General features: G+C 32.7%; 1 protein-coding gene across 4 annotated transcripts in view; it reads right to left on the reverse strand.

The window, feature by feature from the left end:
* NCAM2 (neural cell adhesion molecule 2) overlaps positions 1 to 21848 on the reverse strand; it is a 491548-nt gene that overhangs the window by 81746 nt on the left and 387954 nt on the right. For all 4 annotated transcript variants that reach the window (XM_027102098.1, XM_027102118.1, XM_027102127.1 and 1 more), the window contains 3 exons: positions 20959 to 21146; positions 17500 to 17596; positions 1969 to 2142 (listed from right to left, as the gene is read on the reverse strand). In XM_027102098.1, coding sequence (XP_026957899.1) covers positions 1969 to 2142; positions 17500 to 17596; positions 20959 to 21146 — 459 coding nt within the window. The remainder of the gene's footprint in view (positions 1 to 1968; positions 2143 to 17499; positions 17597 to 20958; positions 21147 to 21848) is intronic.

The raw sequence follows: 21848 nt of genomic DNA on the forward strand, positions 1-21848 counted from the left end.
AAGGGGAGAAAGCTCCAGCCATGGGACTTAAAGTATTTTGGACTTATTGGCAAGCTTTAGGCTGTCCTAGTCTGAAACCATTAAATGCCATATTCATGTAACTTTGCTTCTGACATTAGAGACTCACCAAACACGCTTCGGACACTTTTTCTTTCCTATGTAATATACACACGTACTCATTGTATAGACTCTGAATGCCTCATTTCTGGGATAGTGATTTCTCACAGTAAATCACCAAATGTTCTTTGCTATTATATACCACTGTTATAAGCATGGAAATTTGCTTCTGAGCGATGTATACATGGGGTACAAAATCAGGTTTTTGAACTTGAAAAACTTGGCCAGTCCAAAGCCATGATAAATTCTCCATGGTGTTGCAACTTTGTAAGAAGTCTTGGGAAAATCTACTCACCTCCTCCCTCTAACCCAGGGTTGAGGGGCAGGGTGTGGCAGTACTATTCTGCCGAGTGTAATTTCTATCGTGTTCAGACCTCACATTCCGTTTCTTCATGTCTGTGATGGAGTGCTCACTATAAATATTCTCTACTGTCAGAAATATCTTCTCTTTCTGTCTCTCGCCTTTCACCCTCTCTTGTTTTCTCTTTCTTAAAAAAAATATGACTCCTACATCTAGGATAATCATTTCTTTTACTAGCGTCCTTGAACTCACTCATTCATTCTTTTTGGGCATGACCTTTATGCATCTTCTCTCCTGAACCACATAGCATGTATACAAAGAACATTAACTATCCAGAATTTCTCATCATTAAAAGCAGTGGTAAGAGCTGACCTGTTTGAGGGCATTATTTGAAGAATGTGTAAATGATTCATGATTGATTGACAAAATTCCCAACACTTCTATCAAAAACCTATAGTTACTCTTAGTCAAAACTGAACAAACAGGTGCCAACACAGGTGAGCCTCAAATGATTTTATCTGTTCTGTCTCCATTGTCCACTAGGACAATTCTTCCCAGGAGGGCTCATGCCTTTTATAGAACCTTCACACTACATGTTAGGGTCAAGGCAGAGCCAGCAAAGGAGGAACACTCTGCAGCAGTACTTTCCTCACTATTTTATACTGTCGTTTTGGACCACGTATTGCCTTTACTGTACAATATAAGCATTTTATTTCCATTCAAGGAAACAAGCTCATAAGTGTGTGTGCAATTAACAGAGTCCAACTCTGGTAATTTAGTATTATTCCCTAATTTAGTTTCTTCTAATAATGGAGAAAAAAATCACATATTCACATGATGAAATTCTACGTAAGTGAAAAGAACTGTTGCAAAGTGTTCTAACTTCTCATAGCTAGCTAATTCTATTATTCAAAATCTTATGACACACAGTAAAAATTTGAGTTTTCAAAACATAATTTTGAAGGAGATTTTTGTATGCAAGGTCAATTTTTATAGATGGCTTTATGAGTATATATACAAGACATACATTTTACAGTATGACTTTCACAACTACTTATGAAAGAAATATTATTAATAAATAGAAAACACACACTTGATAATATTCAGCCATCAAATGTAACATGTCAGCAATTTGTTTTCAAACACCCAAATTTTAAATACTAACTTTTCCCCTGGAATTAAACTTTGGTGATTTTGCTAAACTTTTTTTTTTTTTTTTTAATTTTATTTTTCGCCGAGCCAAAAGGCTTACAGGATCTCAGTTCCCTGACCAGGGAGTGAACCCAGGCTCATGGCAGTGAAAGTGCCAAGTCCAAACCACTGGACTGCCAGGGAATTCCCAAAACTCTTTAATCTTTACTAAAGATGGAAACTTTTCTACTCTTTATTAAAGTATTCTTAAGAAGAATAAGACAGTGGGAACGTCTTTCCAATCCTATCTCATGAAAAGAAAGAAAAATAGCATGTTGAAGGAAACTAAAAAGCTAATCACACAGGTATGTTGGAGATCAGCTTGAATTAACCAACACACTTTGAAATCATTGACTCACTTTGAACTCCATGGGAGCGTACTATTTTCCAGGTTTCTGATGCCACTTCTTTAACATCCACTTGATAGTGATTAATAGGCACACCTCCATGGGAGTCCGGCTTGCTGAAAGAAACCTTGGCTGTGGTCTGTGACAGCTCTATAATCTTCACTCCATAGGGATTGGATGGCACATCTACAAAGGAATAAAAACAAAGGAAATATAACCCAGGTAATGTGGATGGCCATTATTAAGACTTATGATGCTCTGAGCACTAGGAATAAAAGAAAATTGCTGCCTATATCACTTAATATATTTGAATCGCAAAGCTTGCATAAACCGCTGAATGATCTCTTCAAATTGCAAGAAGGTATACATTAGTCAATCTTTATTACTATAGAAAATAAAGAGTAAAATATTCAATATCAAATTTCATTTATTGAGAGAATAATTTTACTTCTGCCTTTACTATACAATATAAGCATTTTATTTCCATTCAAGGAAACAATCTCATGAGTGTGCATGTGTGAGTGTGTGTGTGTGTGTGTTTGTGTGTGTGAGAGAGAAAATGCAGGCACAATTAAAACATAAGAATAGATTTTACTGAATCATTAGCATAAAGAATTATCTTTTGTGAAAATGTGAGATTTATTTCCATTTTGTTTATTAAAATTATATTAATAACTTGGTGGCAAGTGTTAAGTTTAGATAAATTGTCATTATGAACTAAATAAAACTGTAAACTATCTTTTAAAATTTTATTTAAGTATCAGTTAATTAAAATAAATTAGATATTTAAGTTTAATCCCTGTATTTAAAGGAGACAGCTACAAAATTCTTCTTCTATGTGTTTTTGTATTAATCCATTACTCACATTATTTCAAACTCAAGAAGATATCCTGGGTGAAATTTCATTTTATTTTCTAGTACGCAAAGCTTTATAAAGAATTATCTGAAAGGTCAAACAGGCAACAGGAGAAAATAAGAGGGAAAAAAGTCTTGATGAGGAAATCGATGAAACCTTTGCTCTGGAAACATGAGTAATTAGAGGCATGTTAAACATTAAAGGAATTTCTCTCGGTCCTTTCTGTCTCTCAATCTCTCTCTCTCTTTTTTCAATATCACATTTGAAGAAAATCATAAAGATTGGAAATTTACACTTAGTTTATGTAAATTATATGCATGTGTTATATAAATATGTAAATAAAATATATATTTCCATCTCTGGAATTAGCTCTACAAAAAGAAAAAAAACGCTTGATTGAAAATAATGCAGTAATCGTAAATTTTTATTCTGATATAACCAAACATTCATATAAAAATCTCTAATGGCTGTCAAAAGTCAAATGTGCCTTATTTGCTAAAGTTAAAAGAGAGCACTGTAGGTCAAATAAAAATACGCCTTATAAATGGTACTGGGCAAGAGCCAAGAAGGCAGGTTTATGGCCTTTTAGATATTAATATTGTAAAGAAATGCAACAGTGTACAGTTCAGCTCTAATTAGTAACTGTAAATTATTTGGAGATCCTATGAAGTGCATTATGCTGTAACTCTAAGGTTCAGAAATAAATGTGCAGAATACTGATGCATCCCAAAGTCATATTGCTATTAAAATCTTATCTGGAAGTAAACATTTTAAATTATCTTAATAATTTATTAAAGTTGTCATAAACATGATCATAGTTTTAAAAGTTTCTTTAATCCCTGGGTTATAACTATAGGTTCTTTTCATCTGTAGGTTTGATCTAAAGTTTGAAGAGGAGGAAAAAACACACACACATTGATTGTTCTGAATAACACTACCAATTCCTCACCTCATGCTGAGTGACTCTCTAATGTCAACTAGGTCTAGGTTGGACATCACAGCAATGATAACCTTTAGCTTGAGGATACACTTCAAAAGGAAAGGTTTTAAGTACTAGGGAAGAAGAAAGAAATGTGATTCTTCTGGGCTTTTACTTTTGACCATATGGCATGTACATGGTTCTGGGTTCTTACCCTCAGGGCAGAAGTATACACCATTTGCTAAGCTGTACACCCTGATATTGTACACCAACCAGGTTTTTATTCATAGCACAAAAGTACCATCACCAAAATATAAGCCAGTGAGCATCTTTTTCTAGCCATATAGTCTATTTTCAGACCTGTTGACTCTTACCTTGGTTTTTCATTTACATTTATTTTTTATTGGCCTCTTCTTTCTGTTACCTGACTAAAAAGCAAAGTGTGCTTATGATTTGCAACTCTAAAATCTTCCTAAATATTTGTTTCCATTCTGATTTTACATGTCCAACCACCCACTGACTACTAAATTATGAATTTCTTGTAGAAAGGGACAAAATATTTGATATACACAATTTATACATGCATGCATACATACATATATACATACATGTATCATTGAAAATACTGATAGACTATACTCAGTCCTCAGGAAATACATGATGTATTAAATATTTCAGTAATTAAAAACAGTACACAAAGGTACAGAGTATGTCCAAGTGAATAGTGCCTGATGTAGAACCAACATCTCTAATTCTTCTCTCCACTTTCTCAATTGTTTTGTAATCACATTCATCCTTGATTCTACCTCTGATATACATCAAAATTAGTCACAAAGTTATTTTCATCTTTCCTGCATTATAATTCTTATATCCATCTTTTCCTTCCTGTTTCTACTGTTAACTCCCAAGCCCAGGCCCTATCTGCTTCTACCTGCAATGTCATTATTGGCTCTCAGCTTCCTTTTCTATGGACAGCCCACCAAATTTCAACCCATATGGCAGGTAATGCAAAATCAATTTTTCTAAAGTACCATTCTGATCACGTCACTTCCCTGAAGAAGATATTCAGGAGCTTCCTCCTCTTTACAACAGCAAACTTAGACTTTTCAGTCTGGCTTTCAAGATCCTGAAATATTTAACCTCACTGGGTGTATGCAAGCATATTGTAAAAGATAATCAAACGCAGTCCAGTGTTTCAAATAGGGCTTGTTGATGTGAATTCCATATGCAGTGCTCCCATCATTGTTAGCATATTTTTCTAAATTACTTCGTAGCACCTTCCATCTTAATAATTAATGAATGCCACCTATCCCTGAATGAATAAATAGGACAATGATGCAAACACGTATTTATTTACTCTTCCTTTTCACCTCGACTGGTACCAATATAGGGTTCAATGAAGAGCCTGGATATATATAATCAGGATCTATGGATCCAAAGTCTGGTCTTGCTACTTTTGTCAACTTCAGCCTTGGACAAGTCTCTTAATCTTTTCAATCATCAGTATTTTTCTCCCTAAAATGGAAATTAGAATAATATCCACTGCTAGGATGCTATGAGTATTAAATAATGAAGAACACATAAAACAGAACTTGAAATATACTAAGCACTTAGTAAATATTAGTCATCATATCCTTCTCTGGTAACTCTGGTAACTATCCTTCTCTGGTAACCATCCTCTTACTATCACTTTATTTTGTATTAATTGGCATCTATCAATATTTTAGTCAAATGGTAGGCAAAAGATACAATACTGAGGTTCAGCTTAGAAATATTTGCTGTGTATAATAGCAAAGACTGGGTGTCACGGTCTAAGAGTCAGATAGGAACAGTCTCTGGACTTGCTGTATGATTCTAGGCAAATTAAACTTATTGGGTACCAGTTTTCTTATAAGCAAAATGTTAATAATAATAACATTAAAGCTGCTGTTGTAAGGGTGAGTTGATGGATATACATCACAGGACATTTACAAATATTATTCTCAGTTACCCTTTCTTTAAAATGACTCTCAGGGTCTAAATAACATTGATAAGCATTTTGATATTTAAACATATGCCTAAGTCATAGTTTGATCAAAGTATAAATGAGAAAACTTATAAAAAGTCTGCCTTGGTAATTACTTTATCTTGTAACAGGTAAAGGAACAATAAGAGGAGTTGCTCCTCTGACTTTAATTCTGATAAAATAAAAGAATACAATTAAATAAAAAAGAACTAATAAGTAAAGTAAAAGTACAAGAAACTTTATGAAAAAGGAAGGGGGCAATGAGCAGATATATGCATAGATGTTTGGAAATAAAGTGAAAATAATACATCAAATATTATGTTCCCCTGTCTAACAAAAAAAAAGCATCCCAAAGTGAAGATGCCCCTATAAGGCAAAATTCTGAAAGCATATGCCCAAAGATATTCATGTAGAAGAAAAGAAAGAGAGTTGAAGAATATAATGCACCTGCAAAGGATATCTTGGATGAGTAAATATTTTAAGTTGAAAAATTTCAAATTGAAGATGAATCATCGGATTACAAAACAGTATTTCCTCAGGATTCAGGATAAGGTGAGAGTCAAAAATGTTGAATACACAGCAATATAAAAGATGATTTGTGGATGTGTATGCATGTGTGTGTATTTTAGATCTTTAAACTCTCTTCCTCAACTGTGTCCTCAATTATCAGAGAATAAATAGACCTTGATATCAAAAGTGAAAAACAGAAATCATCAAGTAAGTTCACTCAAATTGTATTCTATCACTTTTGGATGAATGGACGTACACTCTCCTCTTTCCCAAGGCCAAATCCTCCATCTCTGAATGGTGTTACTTTTACTTTTTTTCTTCTGCAGAACACTGCATCACCAGGTAGTTCTTCTCATCCCTTTTTCTTCTCTTTTGGAGTTTCAGTCTCTCTTTCTTCTCTGCCTTATTACCATGAACTATAAAAATCTCCCAAATGACAAACTTTCTTCTGTTCTACTCCATTCTGAGGCAACAAACTCTTCTTTTGTTTCCCTGTCACACTGCTTGAATAGATTGTTCTTAATTTCTGTCCCAACATCTTTACTTCTGGAACTTTGGTTTCCTAGAATGCTGGGAAGCTGGCAACTAAGGTAGGGTTCAGAGTCACTGATTCAACTCTTTCCCCACAGGTGAGGATGTGGTCTTGCTAAACTTAGATCAATAGGAACAGTTTGATATTTGTCAGCCTTTGCAAGTGAAAGTACTGAAGTGAATATTTTTCTAGAATGGTGTTTGAAACCTTATCTTAAATATTTTCTAATGATACTCCACATCCATTTCTATCATCTATGCTACTCCCCTTTATCATAAGAAATGGAAGGCTAAAATCTTTATTTCCCAGGTTCACTTGTTGCTAAGGTTGTTAGAACCATGGAGGCACTTAGGATGAGCTGCACATCTTAGTGGTTTAACATGCTGAAAGAGCGTGTGTGACATCCCTACTCTTCTGAGGAGGTGCCCGTGGACAAGGAGACCTACAGATGTGGATGATGGAAGCAGCTGGACTCCCTATTCCACAGTCTAATCATACAGTTCCTGGTGCTGGTGGCTGTGATATCAGAAGCAGGACAGCTTGGCTGCAGGGCTTTCTGACCTCTGATTAGCAGTTGCAGACTTGACCTTGCACCTCACTTGAGGTATATTATGACCTTGAAGCCAGAAGATTGGTGGCTATCTCGTGCCTTCCCTTTTCCCTGCTTCTCAAATGACTTTATAACCACCCAATTCTCTATATTAAATTATTTTCTCCTAGGTTTGTTCATCAGTCTCCACCCGATAAAAAGTCTCAAATATTAAGGGAATTATTGTATAAAGAATTGAACTTCCTAGATTTAGCAAGACCCTAACATGCAGAGTGTAGCTATCAACTGCATGCACCTCAGGGATGATGCTGAGATGGGTTCCATCTGCTTCTGCTTGGAGCAGCCACCTTATTTCCAATAAATTTTATATATTTTTTCCTATTTCAATTGTGAGGTTAATCTAATGTTATAGCCAATCTGTAGCACATCTGAGACCCTGCAAATTCCTCACTTCATTACCCAAATGCCAAATCAAATCATTATCCTATTGATCTTTTAACAGAATTTGATCACATATCTTTAAAATTTTCTCCTCGCAGGTAGTTACACTAACTCTCTAAATAATTGTTTTCAATTTTATTTGTTCATATACTTAAAAATCCATCAATTAAACTGAGGTACTCCAGGGATCTGTCCTTGATTACATCATTTACCTCTTATATTCTCCATTTAATCCGAGGTATTAATTATTAATGATTTCCTCAATTATACCCAAGTCTTGACCCTTGCCAAAATTCATGGAGTCCCATGTCCCATTATTAATTGTGCATTTCAACTATGATTCATAGGCAAATCAAATGAAACACACTGAATCCTTTATACATTCAATAATTCATGTAAATCTACTGTAAGCCAGGCAATTTTCTATGTTCTGGGATGAAAATTGAGACAGCCATCACTTCTCTTATAGAGATTACATGCTAACTACATAAAAATAATTGTAATGTATAAATTATTTTGTACAAACACTGTGGTCAAAATTAAGCAGACAAGTGAGATAGTTTAGGTGGGGATGGGAGCAGAGTTGGAGTGTTGTAATTTTGAATTTTGTGGACAGAAATCTCTTTGTTTAAAAAGTAATATTTGATCAAGGACTTAAAGGATAAGAAAACAACTCATATGAAACTGCTACAAAGAGAAAATTGTAAGTACAAAGATGAAATGTGCCTTGAGGGTTTAAAGAAGGGGGGCAGTCTGTGGAGAGCAAGATGACCAAGGTGTGGAGAAAGGAGATGGAGTTCAGAGAAGGCCACTGGAGGTGGAGTGAAGAGAAACCTTGTGAAGCATGATAGGTCCTTATAATCACTATGGCTTCATCTCTGAACAAAATAGGAAGCCACTGGAATGCTTTCAGCAGAAGAGAATTATGCCTTAATTACTTAACTATTTGTTTAATAATAAGAAGCCCTTGAGATCTTTTATTTAGGCTATACTCCGGGGGGGGGGGGCATAAGCCAAATGGGAAAGCCAGTTTAGGACTTTATGCAAAAATATACATTAAAAGCAAAACCAAACCAAACCAACAAAAACAACTAGAGTATAGAATATAGAAATTTCATGAGAATAGTAAGACCCTGTAAACACCTTGTTGGTAAAAGAGTCAATAAAACTTGCTAAAGTGTTGGGTGTATGGTCTGAGTAAACAAGTTGATCAACGATGACTGTGAGTCTCTTGACCTGAACAGCTGGAGACAGTTGCCACTTACTGAGATAGGAAAGAATGCCAAAGGAAGATATGTAGAGGTGAATACAGATTAGCTTTTGATATCTGGACATTTGGAGATCTGCATTGGCTCTAGAACATCTTTGTGGAGAGGTAATTAAGCTTGATATAAAAGTATAAAATTCCGGGAAAATATCCAAGCTGATGACATATTTTGGAGTTTTAGAGTATAGGTGGTATTTAAATCATAAAAATTAGAATAACAAAGGTGTTAGTGTAGATAAAATAAAAGAGACCCCCAAACTGAAGTACAGTGATTTTTAAAGTTCAGAGAAATATGGAACTACTAGGAATGAAGACCAAAAAGAGCCCGATGAGGAAGAAGAAAAACCAGGAAAGCATGACTGCTATGTTGTGGGTTAGGGAGATGACTCAAGGAGAAAGACACACTCAACTGTGTAATTTGCTGCTAGATGAAGAAGTATGAGGATTGAGAATTGACCACTGGATAGAGCATAATAAGCTCAGTGGATACCTTGATAATAGTAGGTTTTACAGAGCAGTGGAGGTAAAAACAAGACTGAAAGTGTGACAGAATGAGAGGAAAGTAATTAGGTGCAGCAAATATAGTCACTTATTTTGTGAACTTTATTAACAGAAATGATGCAGAAGTGGAGAAATGATGCAGTAGCCAGAAGGATTCATAAGGTCACAATAATTTTATTTAAGACAGAAGGAATTATTTTCCACTCTAGAATAAGAAAGAAAGAAAGGAAGGAAGGAAGGAAGGAAGGAAGGAAGGAAGGAAGGAAGGAAGGAAGGAAGAAAAGGACTTCCCTGGTGGTTCAGTGGTTAAGAATCTGCCTGCAAACGCAGGGGACATGGGTTTGAGTCCTGATCCGGGAAAATCCCGCATGCTGCAGAGCAACTAAGCCTGTGTGCCACAACTACTGAGCGTGCGCCCTAGAGCCCGTGAGCCACAACTACTGAGCCCATGCACCACAACTACTGAGTCCATGTACCTAGAGCCCATGCTCTATAACAAGAGAAAACACTGCAGTGGGAAGCCTTCGCACTGCAACAAAGAGTAGTCCCCGCTCGCTGTAACTAGAGAAATCCCACAAGCAGCTACGAAGACCCAACACAGTCAAAGATAGATAGGTAGATAGATAGATAAATAAATAAATAAATAAATAAATAAATTTATTTACAAAAAAGAAAGAAAGAAAGGGAGGGAGGGAGAAAAAAAGAAATAGGAAAACAGAAAAGAAAAGAAAGAAAAAAAGGCTTATTTTTTTATATTGACATTCACCAGAGCAAAAGAAAAGCAATCCAATTCTATATATATATATATATATATATATAATATATATATATATATATACTCTCTCTCTCTCTCTCTATATATATATATATATACACATATACATTTATATATTAGGCTATTTAGAGAAAGATAGAAATAGAAACATAGAAATCAAGATAGTTGTTTCATGATAAGTGGATCGTGTTGCTTTATGACTAAAAACTCCAAACTTCCCTTCCTGTATATATGATGTAACAGAATGTAAACATGATGAATGTTTTTAAGGAGATCCATAATTTGTTTTCTTACTGACTTTCTATTCATATCACCACCACTGACCCACCCACAGGATATGCCATCCAGTACTCCATTAAATGCTCATGCCTTTTCCCATCTTGATTCTTTCCATCTTTCTACTACTTCTTCACTGGATCTGTTTCTACTCCTTCAGATTCAGTTCAAAAGTTGATACCTGTTTGAAGCTTTCCCCAAGAATTACAATCATTTTGTGTTCCTAAGCATTTGATTCACACTTCTATTGCAACTCATATCTTTTATACTATAGCTTACTTGTGAAAATCAGTTGCTAAGTATTATTCATCTTTGTATTCCCAAGATCTAAACCAGTGCTTAGCACCTACCAGAATCACACTTTATGTATGCTGAGTGAGTAGATTAACAAGTGATTCAGAATTGATACAAGCATGGATTCCTAAAAATAATATCTAGTTATATTAGTTTAATTTTTTTCAGAGGAGTATGGGAATGAGGAAATTAAAAGGATGTCATAAATAGTTTTTGAAGACAAATAAAAGCTTGCCTTACAATATAGGAAAAAAAGAGAAAGATGAAGATTTTCCAGGCTAGATCATAAAACTGATCATGTAGGAGAAATCTAGTTTTGTATTCAGTTGAAGAAAGTGTGTTTTCAAGTGAACTACTTTTAACCTGCTTTCAAGTTTTACAGAACAAGGGTCTGGATAAAACGCTGTCCAGGTACAAGGGCAAGTAGATTGACTATAATTCCATATCTACAGAATTCTGTTCAATTGATCCAGTTTAACCTATAAGATGGTCTCTATTCACAAAAATGACTTGTATAGGCTTACCTATGACCTAGGTGAAAATAAAGATAACTGCTTCATGATATTTTTGAATTAAATCAATCTGAGAAAGAGAACAAAAATATTGGATTTGACAGGGTCTCAGTAGGTTAAAATGATGAGCTCAAATAGGCACGATGAAATTTAATAGGGGTAAGTACAGAGTCCTGAACTGAGGTTAAAAAAAGAAATCAATTGTGAAACATAGCAGAGGAGATCTCATTTAATAGCAGTTTGTGTGAAAAAGATGTAGGAAAAAACACTGGAAGAAAAAATGTGGCAAAATCAAATTAAATTTTATATTACTTAATAAAATACAGTGTTCAGAATAAACAAGGTCATTATCCCATTATCAGATTTTACTGTGCATTCATCTGTGATGTCCAGATCTGGGTATTATATCTAAAGAGACCTCAACAATATGGATTATTGTTTATAGTTTATTTCTTATATCCATAAGAAAAGTGACAAATATAAACTATAATTTGGCTATAATAGTAAGTCACTAACACTTGTCGAGCACACACCGTGTGCTAGTGCTTTGGCTGCATTTCCTCACTTAGTCCTCGCAATGGTCTTCTCAGGTAGATCTTGGAGAGGCTTCTGTGGCATGCTGAAACCCCCTTCAGATCCAAGGCTCCCTTTCCCCAGTGCTGGAAGTGTTAACTGCTGACAGCTTACAGCAGAGTCCCTCCCATGAAACTGCCCAGGAGAAGGTAACTTGATCAGAAAAGGGTGTCAATTAATGAAGCAAAGGTGAGATCTCTATATTAAAGTTTACTATGAAAAGTTTACAGTTAAAAACTAAGTATAGCAATGATGAAATGAATTAAGAAAGTTAAGAAAATTATGCATAAAATCATTTGATGAGGTTGAAAAGATAAAGTCTTTCAGGAAAAGCTCTTTAAAATACACATGTACATATGCAGAATGGCTTGTCAGATTATGATCTATTGGAAGTAGAAAACTATAAAGAAGAAATGATAATTGTTAACTATATGGTTGCAATTTCATTTATCCTTATGTGTTCTACATTTTTAATTTGCTCCAAGATAGGCATTTAAATTAAAAAAAAAAACAAAGTATGCTTCCTAGCTAGAAAGTCACCAGGAGGTACATTTTTTAAAATTTTATGATGAAATCCTTAAAAAAAATCTCTTTCTGTCTCAGTCTCTATCTAATTTTATTTTTATTTGGCATGTTGATAAAACATTAATCTAACAAAATTAGTTATCAGTCACATGTAAAAAATGTTGTGTTTCCCATAAAATTATAGAAAAAAAGTATTTATTTCAGTTTTCTGAAGATGAGAACTAGACCAGAGATTACTGGACCAATCTTTGCCCATGAATATGAAGCCAGAGTTTAATAGAAGGGTTTTTGTGATTTAATCAAAGCACAGTGAAATATCTCTTATTTAAAAAAAAATCATTCTAGAAATGAACAATCATAGGTTCCTTGGTATTACTTTTGTGAAAATGTAAAAACAAAGATGGGGTTAAATAATAGGACTTGACCCATTAAGGTCATACGTAGGAAATGGTACCATAAAAAGGAATGCTGCCCTCTGGAGCACTTTGATCTAGCCAATATTTTACTCTACTCATTATTTAAATTGTTATAATGATAGCTATAAGAACAAATGTGTTTTTACATATTTTTTCCTAATTTGTGAATGCAACTTTCTTCTATAAAATAGGTATAAATATCACACGTAATTCATTGAACTACTATGACAATTATGAAGATGAGTACTCATGATTCAATTTAGCTAATCATTTCTATCTCTTCTTACTATAACTTTATATAGCTGTTCTTTCCCAACAGAGATAATGGCAAAATAAGTGGGAGGCATGGAGGTGAAATATCCAGCTCATGAGTATGAGTGGCATCCATATGCCTATTTCTATACCCTGTTATATTTTCACTGTTACTGAAGACTGTATCTCCATTGTTAAGAACAATGCTATCATCACACTTATTAAGAGATTTAAAAGAAATGTCTAAATAAATTGCTATATTTTAGAGTGAAAATTATACCTGCATATTTTAAAACATTAGTAGTGTGTGAATAAATGATTATTTAATATGAAAAATGCTCTTCTTAATATTTTGAAGCAACTTACAGGATCATATATCAAAGTATGTATGCACATATGCAAAAGATGTGGCTATTTATTAAGATAGTCACCTGTGTTCACAAGTTATGTTGCTTTTCTAAAGCGGCTCTATTTTATGCATATTTGTTTATTGGCCTTAGTTTCTTTCCTTTTTATTTTTTCCTTTTAAAATAAATGTATATTTATTAAAAAAATGCAAGAATAGTACATGGAACTTTTCCTTTTAATCTGAACTATTTAAAGTTGACATGATGCTAGCTTTAGCATTTACTTTCTGCAACACATCCTCCTACATAAGATCTATGAAATAATTAAATTGCCATCTAATCCAAAGACCACAACCAAATTTTACCCTTATTCCAATAATGTCCTTTATAACAAAAGGATGTATGCATGGAATTTATTTGTTATGTGTCTTTTCCTTAATCATTCCTTGCTTTTCATGGCTTTGACACTTTGAAGGCTAGTTATTTTGTAGATGGTACCTCAATTTGGATTTGTCTTATATTTCCTCACACTATATTCTGATTATGCATTTTTGGCAAGAATATCACAGCTGTTATTCTGTGTTCTTCCCATTGCCTCTTTTTGATAGTATGAAAGTTTAATTTTCTCATTGCTAATGAGATTAACTTTGATCACTTAATCAAAATGGGATCTGCTAGTTTTATCAACTGTAAAGTTACTATTTTTCCCTTTGTAATTAACTAATAATTTGGGAGTAGGTATTTTAAGACTATATTGATTTTTTTCTCTTCTAACTCTCACAACCTCTTTACCAACTATTGATGTTCCTTAGCTGAATTAATGTATATTCTGATGTTTGTTAAAGTTGGATAATGGATGTTTTTAACATACAGCCATCCTTTTTTTAAAAAAAAATCCTTTCTTTATGGCTCAACACATTATTCCAGGTTTATCTTGTACTTCTCTGTCCCACTCCTAGAATCAGCCAATTTTACAAACAGCCCTGGTTACTCCCAGTGAAGAAGGGTACTTAGAAACCAAGATCTATCTGCCAAGTGTGCTCTTTTGTTATTGGGATGTTGTAGCTCCCAAATCATCTCAGTGTGTAGAATTTGCTCAGAAATTGTTTTCTAAATCACATTCCTGGCAAAGGAAGCTCCTTGTAGAAGTGGCTGAACACACACACACACGCACGCACACACACACACACACACACACACACACACACACACACCACCTTCACTTCTTTTCTCTATTCATCTATGTACATAAGACCAGAGTACCCCCAATAACCAATCATCAGCCCAGGGTCATTCTAATTTTTGCCTTTTCCCTATCTCTTCTCCAAAGGTGAAATAGCTATATTAGCCATGCTAACCCTACCAACTTTGCAGAAATGAATCATCCATCACTGCCCCCACTCCTTTATTTAAAACTGTCCTTACTCTGATCAGGTTCTAATACTCCTCTCTGGGTTGCTGTTTCTGTTTTAAAACAGGCACATCCTTTTCACACAGCCAGGGCTCCAACACTGAACCACTGAAGACCCCTTAACTCCATTTCACTCCCTTCAGGATCTAGCACCCTATGCCAGGCTGCTGTGCCCTACCCCATTCACATACAAATGCCTACCTTGCTCAGAGGTAGGACTTAATTATTCAGGAGGGAAAAAAGGAAGGAAAGAAGGAAGAAAGGAGGGAAGAAAAAAATATTTTTGATGCAAAATAATTTAAAATGTAGCTTTTCCTTTTTTCACTGAATATGTAGTACAAAATTTCATGCTAAATTTGGTCTGTTTTAATTTATTGCTCTTTGGGAACAAAGTAATATGTTACAGTGTAAAATAAAATAAGTCAAATAAGATTGACCTTTTACTAGGTCAAATAGGCCAATGACATATTGAATGGTGGTATTAACATATATTTTGAAATATTTAAATTTCTATATAATGTTTCTCATAATATTTCATTTAAAATCACATTATACTTTTAGTGTTTCAATTCTGTAGGAAAGATTTAATTTTATAAGCATTAAATAAAGTAGTCTGCTCAAAGGAATCATATTCATAAATAGTGATATTTAAAGGTATGTTTCCCAACTAAGATACAGTGTCTAATTCATTTTTATATCTTCATAACAATTTCAGTTGAATATATATTTTCTGACACAAAATTTTAGCCTGTATTAGTCACAACATTTTGGAATATGAGGATAATTGCAGTATTTGAGAAATATTTCCAATAACATAATAACTCTTATCTTGAATGAACATTTTCTGTTTTTTATTATGGTGGGAAAGAGGGAAACTCACTAACTTCATATCTTCATTAGAAAGATATGTATAAAATATATTTTTTAATGAAAAATACTACTGTAAGTAATGTGAGATATGAAGGTACACAGACATTAGTATTTCCTTGAATTTAATAAGATTGTTTAAATATCAACAGTATAATGCTCTATTTTTCATATTTTCTTAGAATTATGAACTCTCAAAAACTGAAAAAAAATATTTGGTCATTTATCAAGTTTTACCTTATAGAAAACTGGGTCATATACATTGCCTCATAAAAAAAGGCAATATATAACAGTACATCAGTATTAATATAATTATACATAATATATATAGTAATATAATAATCATATGTTTAGTTATTATTTATAAAAAGTTCATACTAATTACAAGAACATTGCCTAATTTACTAAGGCTTGGAATTAATATGAGTAATGGATTCTTCTCACCATTACAGTTGATACTTCAATTTACTGTCAATGAATTTGATGTGATTTAACATGTTTCATTTTCCTAGAATTTAATTTGCTTGTATTATGGTTTATTCAGATGCCTAAATGTGTAGCATCTACTTCCAATGACTTTCACTGAGATTAGTTTTCTAATGACTTCCTGGCAGACAGTGCACAGTGGTTTATTTCCTTCCTTATTTCATCCCTCCGGCCTCCTTTCCCTTCTATCTTTACCTCTCATCTTAACTTTTTCCTTCTTGTTTCCTTCCCTAAAAGCCTTTCACACAATCTTTCTCTCCCTTTTCCCCCAGTGTAGTAAAATAAAACTTGAATTGGAGTATAGCAGGTTTTCCAGTTACATAATAATTTGATTATTATTAGCTTTGTAAACTTTTAAAGTTCCCTTTTGAACTTTACAACTAATGATTTATTTTGAGATATATTTACAAATCAAAAGAAATAAATATCATTCATAACAACATAAAAGAATAGCTACATATTTGAACTCTGAAAAAGTTTTAAAATATTTTCATGGAAGTTATTTATTCTATCAAAACATAAGATTACAGTAATTTTCTGATATTTCTTGACCTGGACTTAGAAGACAATAGATCACATTTTTGCATCATCTGAACTTTGCAAAGCATAAAAATGGATATTTCCAGATTCCTAATCAGTCTTGTAAAACATAATGGCAAATTCTATAACTATATGTGCTTGTATATATTCACATAAATATAAATAAAAACATATCAGGGTTTCTAGTTAAAGTAAATTTTAATCTACATGATATTATTTTTATATCTTTAAGTTTTAAGGGAAGAACTGGAATGCTTTTATATATACAAAATGAAATATTTCAGTAAGTTACATAACTCTAAATTTTCTATTTAGCTTAAAAATAAGGTTACTATTTGTTCTTTCAAATTTAGAATTTTAAAATAGATTAATTTCATTTTCTCTAAAGATACATTTTGTTTTTATTTTTTGACAAGATTCTTACTTTACATGAAATGTAATTTGATGTCTTAAGACATACATTTCCTACTTCTTTCATAGATGTGTCATATATAAAGTTAGGGGAATTAGAATCAGGGTTAAAATTAATCTTGAAGTCCTCACTATATATCAGATACAACTGTTCTAAATTTTTAAGCAGCAGTTCTTTGTTTCTAATAATAACCTGTATCAGGATTATCAAAATGTAAACTCTATTTGCTTCCAGAAATATTTTATGAATTCTCAGAAATTACTGTGCTATACTTACCAGCCAAAGCAAGAATATATTCTTGAAATCTTGTTCCTATACGGTTAGTGGCTGTGCAATTATATCGTCCAAAGTCATTGTCAGATGTAGGTGCAATCTAAAATAATTATAATAATAAAAATTCACAATTTTAAAACAATATCACAGAAATTTTAAAATAGCCTCTAGCATGCCTTACCATCTTTACACATATTCAATTATTCACAACTCCCTGCTGTAACTGTTTTTTCTGTCCTTTCAAGATGTAATCCATGGATCTGTACTACCCATAGGTCCAGGTAAATTATAGTCTACCAATTTATTAAGTAAATGCCAGTATTTTGTTACATATATTGAATAGAAAAATCATTAGATATTTACCTATGAAAGTTCAGAAAGTAGTACACAGTTTGGAAAATATGTATTCTATAATTGCTACAGACCTGACTTTGAAAACAGGAATCTTGTACTAAAAGCATTGTTAACTCTTTGTTTTCTAGGTTGTAGCCTAAGATCAGGCAGATTTAAAGTTAAGAAAGGCTCGAAATATGTCAGCTTTCTCTTCCTTTTATGACTTTATTGAACATAAAATACTAACAAAAGACGAGGACCCATTGAAAAGAGAAATCTTTCCAGGAAGGCATTTTGCAAGGAAATACTGCCCTTGTGTAGCAATTCCTGTAGATAGGCACATTATCTTGATATCTAATAACAGTATCTTGCCTCCATTTCTGTTCAATTCCTATAATTCTCTTTCAGTTTAGGTGGAAAATAGCTGACCTCAGTCCTTACACATTTGAAATCCATAATTAAGTTAACATTCTGGGATTCTATTGCTGAATGGTGGGACCAACCCTGTAATTATAATGTACTGAAATTCTGAAGTATCAATTCAGAAAAGAGATTTGATGATAGTAAAGATATAATTTTCAATCCCAGTTACTATTATTAAGAGAGAATATGCTTACAACAAGAGTTGCTGTTAATTTCAAGTCTGTCCCCAAAGGGGAAAATGGTTTTGTGATAATGGGAGGCTATTAACTAAAAGTGCAATTTTGAGGTCCATTGAAGATGATAATTCTGAAAGAGTACAAAAAAGCTGTGTCATTCATCTTCTAGTCAGCTGTCCATCTAGGAATAGATCATACGTTTAAGGACTAGAGGCTTAAACAGCTCTTATATAAGTACTTCTAAGTGACTAAAATATTCATTTTTCATACATTCAGGTTTTAATAAATTAGGTTAATTTAACTCTAAAATAATTTTACTACTGAGAAATGAATTTGACCAAAAAAATGTCTTTATTCTACAGGCATATGAGAAAGTCATTTGTATACCCCATAGGGAAGAATGTGTACTGAATCAATGCAACACAAAGACAGGATGGCCGTGACAAAGAATCCTGACTATTGCACAGCTCCTCAAGATTAATGAAGTAACGTAAATATACCTATTTTAACTGGAATAAAACTTTAAAAAGCTCAATTCAGTTGTTTTTTCTGTTCCTGGGAGTTTGCCTGTCAAAAGATAAAAGCTTTATAATTCTATCTGAAATAATTTCTTTATCGTGTTTTATGATTAACAAACACAGAAAATACCCCTAGTAGCACAGACTATTAAAAACACACAGATCTAGACACCTGGGCCAAATCATGTGCCCGGCAGTATATCTGGTGTATTCTAGGAAAGCAGTAAAGTCCAATAGTGGTTGTACACCCAATTCCAGCACAGTGAAATAATAGATCATTTTATCAAAATAATATACAACAAAGATACATAATATATATTTATTTTAAATATTTAAATGTTTAAAATATGCAAATTATTGTTGATATTTATCTAATAAGTGCTATAAACATCTACTTATGATACCACTTATTCATATTTTAATATGCAGTCAAAATAATTCAAGTTTACTTCAGATGTTGGGCTTTGATAGAATATAACAGAATAACAAATGTGGTTTTGAACACCAAAATATAAACTGAGAGTACAATGTTAATAAAGGAGTTTGCAAGTCTTTTTCCTAAACCTTCAAAAACTTGATTTCCTCTTTCTGTATATTCCATGGTGAGAAAATCATTTATTTAACAGTTAGCATCCTAACTCAGGGCAAGGAACAATATAGATGATCCAGAGCAGAATATTATTCCAATCAACCTATTAGAAACCTCCTGCATCAAATTTTGTTCATATATTGAAAGTTGTCCTCTTACCTCAGGGGAGTGCCTAGGCAAAACAAATGAACAAATTTGGATGTCCTTTAGAAATGCATTTATTGGCAATAACCCAAAGGATTTATAGACTGTTTTGTTACTTTCAAAAAATCGTAAATTAAAAAATGAGTATACGTATTTAATCAAAGAACCTCAGTTTTCTGCTATGGTTAAATACCTAAAATTTCAATTGAATCTGGCCAAAGTCTTTGTGAAATTGAGCTCCCTGTCAATTTGCCAATAGTTCTTCTAATACAGATACAAAAAAACAAACCAAAAAAAAAAAAAAAACAATTTAAATTGAAATAGCTTTAGACAAAGTGGCTTAATTACCAAACAGTCAGCTATCCAAACATTTGGGGGAAGTGATAGCTAAATCATTCTATCAACTAAATGTTTCACTAAGTCCATTTATCGGGTGGAAGTGTTAATATGGCACCAATGTGAATACCTTTAAGTTAATGTGGTATGGATCTCAAATGTTATTTGAAAACATGCATCTTTAAAATTTATATATATTGAATTAGTAGAGAAAATGTAGCATCTTTTTAGCTAAAAAGGTTGTTTGAGGAAGATTCCTAATTGTTATGAAAGCATCATAAATTGGGAGGCTTGATGATCATTGTCATAGACTTATATAAACTTTGGAAATTGATATACACACACATAATCTGCAATTATTAAATTAAAGGTATTGTATTCAAACAGAATTTAAAGGTCAGGCACTTGGCAGTATAAAAACAATTATCTACAATCTTAATGTAAAATAATAAAATAAAATGAGGCAATGAACAAGTAAATCTGGTTTATTTAGGAACGTGTAAATATGTAGCCAGTAGATAGCATTTATATATACCAGTCTAAGGAGCAGGAAGGTGTAACCACAGACTCAGTGTCCAGTAGCAACACTGAAATTAAACATTTGGCACTCAATAACGGACAAATTTCTCATTCTTTCTCCCTATATTTTTCCTGATATAATTGTGTTTTTTTTCCAAAAATAAATTCATGAAAAATAATGGCTTTTGCTATATACCCATATTACTATATAAGTAGTGAGACATTAACCATTAACAAACCATAATCCAAATGCATAAAATTTCCCTCGAGTAAGTAAACATGAAATATATACAATAGGGTATATGTATATTATAGGATAGAAATATATATTATATATTTAGATACTAAGATATTTAAACATGTTCTAAAATAGTAGATAACTGCTAAAGTAATACAATTTGTTGATATGTACATGAAGACTTACCTCTAATATTATTTTTCTCCCTGCACTATATGTCTTTAAATTAGTGGTGTTTTTAGCTGGCAAGACTAATTTCTCTCTTCTCCAATGGACTGATGCTGGTGGATTAGATTTCACATCACAGCTTATATTGATTGGATTTCCTTCCCAAGAGTAATAAATTGTTTGGTTTGATATGAACTTGGGAGCATCTGTAAAGCAATATAATATAACATTACAGACCTTTTATTTAAGAGAGTCATTTAATTAGTATAAACAATAGAATCATTACTGACTACAAAAAGAAGCCACAGCAATTCTAATTTCATATATTTAATATGTGATATCAGAAATAATGAAAATATATCATTTGACTGTTTCATCAAATCATTTTAATATTAATATAAAAATATTCAGTCAGCCAATTATTAAAATATGAAATATTGACACTCAAAGTTGTTTGCTTTTAATAATCTGACAAAAATTTCCATGAAGTAAATTAATGGCTCTCTACATATGTGAAATATATTTCTGAAACAACTCATAAAGTGAGAGTTTAGGATAAAACAAAATTTGTGTTCTTGTGTCATTTTTTTAACTTTGTCCTAGTCATATAATTTCTTCTATAAAATATTTTAAGGCAGATATAAAATCTAAATTGAAATGGCAATATCACAACTAAACAACAAATATTTTCCTGAAATGTCATTTCCAGTTTTTAATAACCAGGTATGTTTAATTTAATTTGAATATTAATCAGTTTCTATAATGCTGTGTCAACTGTCAGGCCCCTACACCAGACCTCTGTAATGATAGGTAAGAGAAAATAGAAAATACATTATAAATGCATTATATCATTTTATTGAAGAAACCTAATTTTGAAGACACAGACACGGTTTTTAGTCGTGTTCCAT

Source organism: Aethalodelphis obliquidens, unplaced genomic scaffold, assembly GCF_003676395.1.
Source record: "Aethalodelphis obliquidens isolate GAN/ISIS:26980383/991018 unplaced genomic scaffold, ASM367639v1 scaffold1, whole genome shotgun sequence".
NCBI classification, from domain to species: Eukaryota; Metazoa; Chordata; class Mammalia; order Artiodactyla; family Delphinidae; genus Aethalodelphis; species Aethalodelphis obliquidens.